A 5,622-nucleotide genomic window follows, 5' to 3' on the forward strand; every position below is an offset into this window, starting at 1 on the left:
AATTTTCGTACAACACTAAAAGAGAGAAGTACAGAAAAAACAATCATCCATACGGAGTAACTCGTAAGCTGGCAGGAGGTGTATGAACACCTAGCATGCTATAAATACTTACATTTTGCCTTTAATTCCCTTTTTTTTCAGTATGATTGAAGGAATAAATAAATAAACGTTCTGTTATTCTGTTGCATCTTCCAAATGCTATATTTGTAAATATATATTTCAATAAACAAACTCATACAATCTTGGCACGAAGAACTTTATTGTATTTCCTAAACAACACACCAGGCACTTAATACAAATAAATATTCGTTCTGGAACATTAACATTTAAACTGAAACCCCCAGTTTCTTAAGTTCTTCAATTATAGAATCTTCCGTGTTTAATTTTTCAATCTGATTTTTTTCTAGTTGTTTTCCTTCACTTTGTTGTTTTTTAAGTTTTTCCACTGCCTGGAGTTTCTGAAAAAAATAATAAGTTTTATTACATTAAAATTTTGTCGAAAAATTTCACTATTGTAGTATCTTGCTGAGACTCTAAGCGTTAAAAGCCTATACACTATAAATGAATGGTAGGGTCCCAGCAACAAGCACGGTGGCTAGGGATCTTGCCTCCAGCCCAGAAGTTATGATTTGAGGCTCGATGTTGCTACCATTGTGAGTGCATGTGGCCCTAGACAGTTTACGACAATTGCTCCAATCCAGTGGTCACTAATGGGTTGTCCAAATTGTTAACCATATATAAAACATCACTCACAAAATTACATACATGGTAACCCGTAAGCGGGCACGAGGTGTATGAAACAAAACACCCAAGTTATAACGACTATCGTTGCCCCGCCATGAGAGAATAAACATGACAACCAACCACTCAATAAACCCCACCTTTCGCAATGACTTGATTTTCTTATCTTCACCAGCAAGTTGTGTTGGTTGTGTTGGTTGAGCAGCTTCATCATTCAGCAGATACTTAGCCATCTGTATGACATCTTGCTGCTCGGAACTTAGACTTGAATTAGTTGGGGTTTTATTCTTCTTTCCTTCTCTCTTCTTTTTATTCTTCTGGGCAGATTTAGAAAGAGGTTCCTGGATTATTGGTTCATCCTCATCCAGCTTGAACTGAAACCAATTGCAGGTGTGTAGTGAGTAAATTGTAGTAAAAAAATAGTAAATTTAAAATCATATTAACCAGAAAATATGGGTTAAAGGCTCAAAGCTGCCATCATTGTGGGCACATAATTAGTAACATTATAACTCCATCATATTCCTTTGTGAGTGATTATTTTAACATATGGTTGACAATTTGTACAACCCATTAGTGGTCACTAGGTTGGAGCAATTACCCTCCGGCCTCTGCCCAAGGACACATACACCCACAACAGTAGCAGGAAATGTAGTTTGGTGCAGACACTTTTACACAACAAACATATTTACCTTCTCAGCAGCTTTAGATGACTTTCCTCTCGCGTGTGGGGGAACGTAACTCGCTGGTTTGGACGCAGATATCATGTTGGATAGATTCTTACTGGTTACCAGCTTAACTAAAGGTGCCGTATATGTTCCAGTTGGCACTGGTCGCCATTGTACGTCGTTTAACTCGTTTTGGAAGTTGATTGTTTGCAAAAGGCCACCTGTGGTTAATGCACACATTGTAATATAGTAGTGTCAACACGAATAGTACTCTGGGGTAAGACGGGATACCGTTAGCTCATAATATCCCATATTTCCTAATCGTGTTTTAAACAATTAACAACGCTCTTTTAAAGTCGTGAGGATACAGTTATATAATTCTGTAAATATTCTTTGTTTACTAACAAATGGGGCGATAAAGGAGAATGAAAACATGACGTCACTGAAACAGAACATCTGTGTTATTTATAACAACTGTTGTTGCCCCGCCATGTTAGGATAAATAAGTTACATTCATTCAACTGTATTTCATGCCGTACATAATATACTGTTTGATGATGCCCACAAAGTTGCCACGCACGTAAACAAATAACAACCATTCAAAAAACCATACCTTCATAATGCCACAACTTGTAACCATTATTAACCCTTAGCCTTGGTGAAGTGGTGGCGGTAACGAAGTGACAACCATCACCACACCACTCCAAGCATGTGGTGTCCGGTGCCGTGAATTGGGAAACCTGGGAGTGCCGACAGCAATCCCAAACTTCGATGTTGCCGCGCAAGTTGCCGAAGCCAGCCAGTATTAACAGGTTTCCCTGGGTAAACAAATAAGTTGCGAGAATATGACATTAAACGAATATTGTAAAGATACATGTTGAGATATGGTACTGTTGTTTTCAGCTAACTGGGAAAAATGCTAAAAAGGAAAATAGCATTCAAAAAAATCAAATAAGTAATCTGGGTAAATACCCATAACGTTGTTATTATTATACAGTTATGTAAAAACAAGAAATTAAATGATAATTGTAAATACCATTGTTGTGGTAATATTATTTTACCTAACATTGCTTACTTCCTTCCTACCATTATTATACAGTTATGTGAGAGTAATATGTTAACAGCCAATAGCTAGTTAAACTATGTACAAGTATAGGTATACACATATATGTTATTACACTAAATTGAGGGATATTGTTGCTAATTTAAAAGTTAACCAACTTACATGTGGATTATAGTAACACTCATTCTTTGGTGTAGAACCAAACTCAAAGGTTTTGTTACACTTGTTGCTAAACAAGCAAGCCTTGGCTGGCATGAACCCAAACACCACACAGAACTGGTTGGATAATGGTGACCATGCTGAGTCGTATATGGGACCTTTCTTGGCTGGATGGATGAATGTAAGGAATATTAGATGTTTCCGTGGCATAAAGGTTAGAGTGCCAGCCTCTAGACCGGAGGGTATGGGTTCAAGGTTCAGCGTTGCTACCATTGTGTCATTGAAACAAGTTTTAATTTTGCGGAGGAATTTGTTAAATTTTAACCTGTATATTAGTATATTGCCCTAACATTGTACACACTATTCTATATAGGTGGGTCCTACAGTGAGGCATGCCATGGGACCTGAGATTTGGACCAGAGTTGGCCATTACCCCAACAATACATATGCACATACAGATATTGTCCACCCCACACACCACAACAAACTTACAAAGTTGTACAATAGATGTTTCCCCGGTACAAGACATGAAATGTAGCGATTGTTCTCCATAATACGATTCCCCTGTAGTATCGACATCAACAGCAGCCGTCACCAACAACTCTGTGCCGCGCTTGTTCCATTTGATGGAGACCTAGGTGGGGTACTTAAGTTATGAGATGTGTGAGGAGGTACAAACAGTGATATAGAAGGTTGGGGTAAGATGGGATAAGTATATAGTGGGTTGGGGTAATATGGGACATGTATATATAGAACGTTGGGGTAAGATTGTCCAAATTATATATATAATAGGATGGGGCAAGTAGCCCTTTTCATCTATAGCATGTTTTAACAACTGTTGTTTTGCTATTCATTTCCTTCTTTTCGTTCTTTAAATGACCTGATCTTAGCTTTCGTTCACAAATTTATATTATGTTAAAACTAAAACTCACTGTGTCTGCTAAGAAAAATACGATTTATTTCTAATACAATCAACCCCGCTTAATCAGAGCACATCTGCACCAAGCCAAACTGGATTAAGGATGAGTTGACTATTTATTACAATGTGCCAGGTATCAATACTCACTGTGTCTGCTTTGAAAAAGCTTTTGTTAGCGACCACATCACCTGTGGTGAACTTGGGGTATTGGAATATCTTCACAGAGGCCGGTCCACCTCGTGCCCCACGTACAAAGCAAGCTACTCTATGTGGGGGTTTAATATTTGGGGAAACTTCAAATACTTCGAGCTTTTCAATACTCAGTCTGTGTTTCGCGGTTTCTGGAAAATAATGATGAGAAAAATGGAACAAGGCATACACATGCGCTTTTGAAACTAATTTTTAGTTATGGAATTCAAACAGTGTTCGACTTATGGAATCTTTAGTAACCTGGAAAACTTTTCGTCTTTAAAAAAATATTTATCGGAATAATTACTAAAAACAAAATTTAGAAAAACATTACTTAAAAAGTTAAAACTCACTGAAATCATTGTCCTCATAAAACTGGACTGATTGTCCCGTCAGTTTCCCACATATAGTTGTCCCAGGAAGCCAGTCAGGTCTCCAACCGTTCACTTTCTTTTGTATCGAGTTATGTACGCACGAACCATCTGATACGTTCCATATGTTGAAGTTAGGTGTGCCGGCAGGTGTGTCTTTCGTTACTAAAGGAATTTAGGTTAAAAACAGTTTGGTGCAGGACTACAGGTATACAGAAGTTAAAGAGCTTCATGTTGCTACCATTATAATTACATATGCTGTCGTTGGGCAAGACGGTTCACCGCAATAGCTCTAATCCTGTGGTCACCAATGGGTTGTTTAAATTAACACCCACAAAGTTACATGCGATACATGGTATTGGTGGAAACTTGTAAGCTGGCATGAAGTGCAAACGCCGTGTTATGAGGACTATTACATTCAATCATTCATTCATAAATATCATACTATGGCAATAATGCCTACAGGTAAAAGTATATAGCATCTTGATAAGATAAATACCAGCATATTGTTCCCATGTACACAGTAGTTTAGCATCTGGGGAGAAATACATTGCGAATGTTCGCGGTTGGTTGATACTTGATAGAATATTTCCACTACCCATCTCCATTATGTGAACTCTGGAAGTTTACAAGACCAGTTTAGTAGGCTGGAGAATATACAACATAATGTTGCCCAAATATTTTTATGGGGCTGTTCGTGAAATGATGCTAAATCTTATTACATTTACCGTGGTCACATATTTTAATTTGGATAAAGAAGACGACCCGACATTGCTAAAACGCAGTTACACTCATATTTGTCAAACATAGGGAACCTCATTGATTAATGTGGTGAATGCAATATACTTTGGCTCTGCTTGTTTGTATAGACACCTAACAGCAGGGTAAAATCTGGGGTGACATTGTTAAAATACAGTTACACTCATAGTTGTCAAACATAGAGAACCTCATTGATTAGTGTGGCGAATGCAATATACTTTGGCTCTGCTTGTTTGTATAGACACCTAACAGCAGGGTAAAATCTGGGGTGACATTGTTAAAATACAGTTACACTCATAGTTGTCAAACATAGGGAACCTCATTGATTAATGTGGTGAATGCAATATACTTTGGCTCTGCTTGTTTGTATAGACACCTAACAGCAGGGTGAAATCTGGGGTGACATTCTTAAAATACAGTTACACTCATAGTTGTCAAACATAGGGAACCTCATTGATTCATATGGTGAATACAATATACTAGATGTCACCTCAGCCACCCTAACATTACACCTATAATATACATATAGTGAAGGCCTACACAAGCAGACTCACTGTTTCATGTCACACCACGCAAACAACTTTCCATCGTTAGAAAACTTTGTGGTCCGACATTTTTGGTCACAAATTCTAAAAAAAGAAATATATATAAATATTATATATAATATCTATATGAAAAATAACCTTATTAGACTTAACTTAGATTATAACGAGTAATATTCGAGTGCTGTTGTAATCACATAATACATAAATAATT

General features: G+C 37.3%; 1 protein-coding gene across 2 annotated transcripts in view; it reads right to left on the bottom strand.

Moving 5' to 3' along the window:
• Positions 1-239: 239 nt before the first annotated feature.
• The window catches only part of LOC100175728 (eukaryotic translation initiation factor 2A), a 7,539-nt gene continuing 2,156 nt past the window's right edge, over positions 240-5,622 (bottom strand). Inside the window, exons 1-10 of one of the 2 annotated variants that reach the window (XM_009860449.2) lie at positions 5,421-5,512; positions 4,607-4,725; positions 4,090-4,272; positions 3,695-3,888; positions 3,121-3,262; positions 2,632-2,795; positions 2,020-2,224; positions 1,431-1,627; positions 882-1,115; positions 240-458 (exon numbers count right to left, since the gene is read on the bottom strand). In XM_009860449.2, the coding sequence (XP_009858751.1) occupies positions 327-458; positions 882-1,115; positions 1,431-1,627; positions 2,020-2,224; positions 2,632-2,795; positions 3,121-3,262; positions 3,695-3,888; positions 4,090-4,272; positions 4,607-4,725; positions 5,421-5,428 (1,578 nt within the window). In that variant the 5' untranslated portion in view covers positions 5,429-5,512 and the 3' untranslated portion in view covers positions 240-326. Of the gene's footprint in view, positions 459-881; positions 1,116-1,430; positions 1,628-2,019; positions 2,225-2,631; positions 2,796-3,120; positions 3,263-3,694; positions 3,889-4,089; positions 4,273-4,606; positions 4,726-5,420; positions 5,513-5,622 lie in introns of those variants that run through there. The other variant, XM_002129306.2, reaches the window with a different exon arrangement.

The sequence above is a fragment of the Ciona intestinalis genome, unplaced genomic scaffold, assembly GCF_000224145.3.
Source record: "Ciona intestinalis unplaced genomic scaffold, KH HT000432.1, whole genome shotgun sequence".
Classification (NCBI taxonomy): domain Eukaryota; kingdom Metazoa; phylum Chordata; class Ascidiacea; order Phlebobranchia; family Cionidae; genus Ciona; species Ciona intestinalis.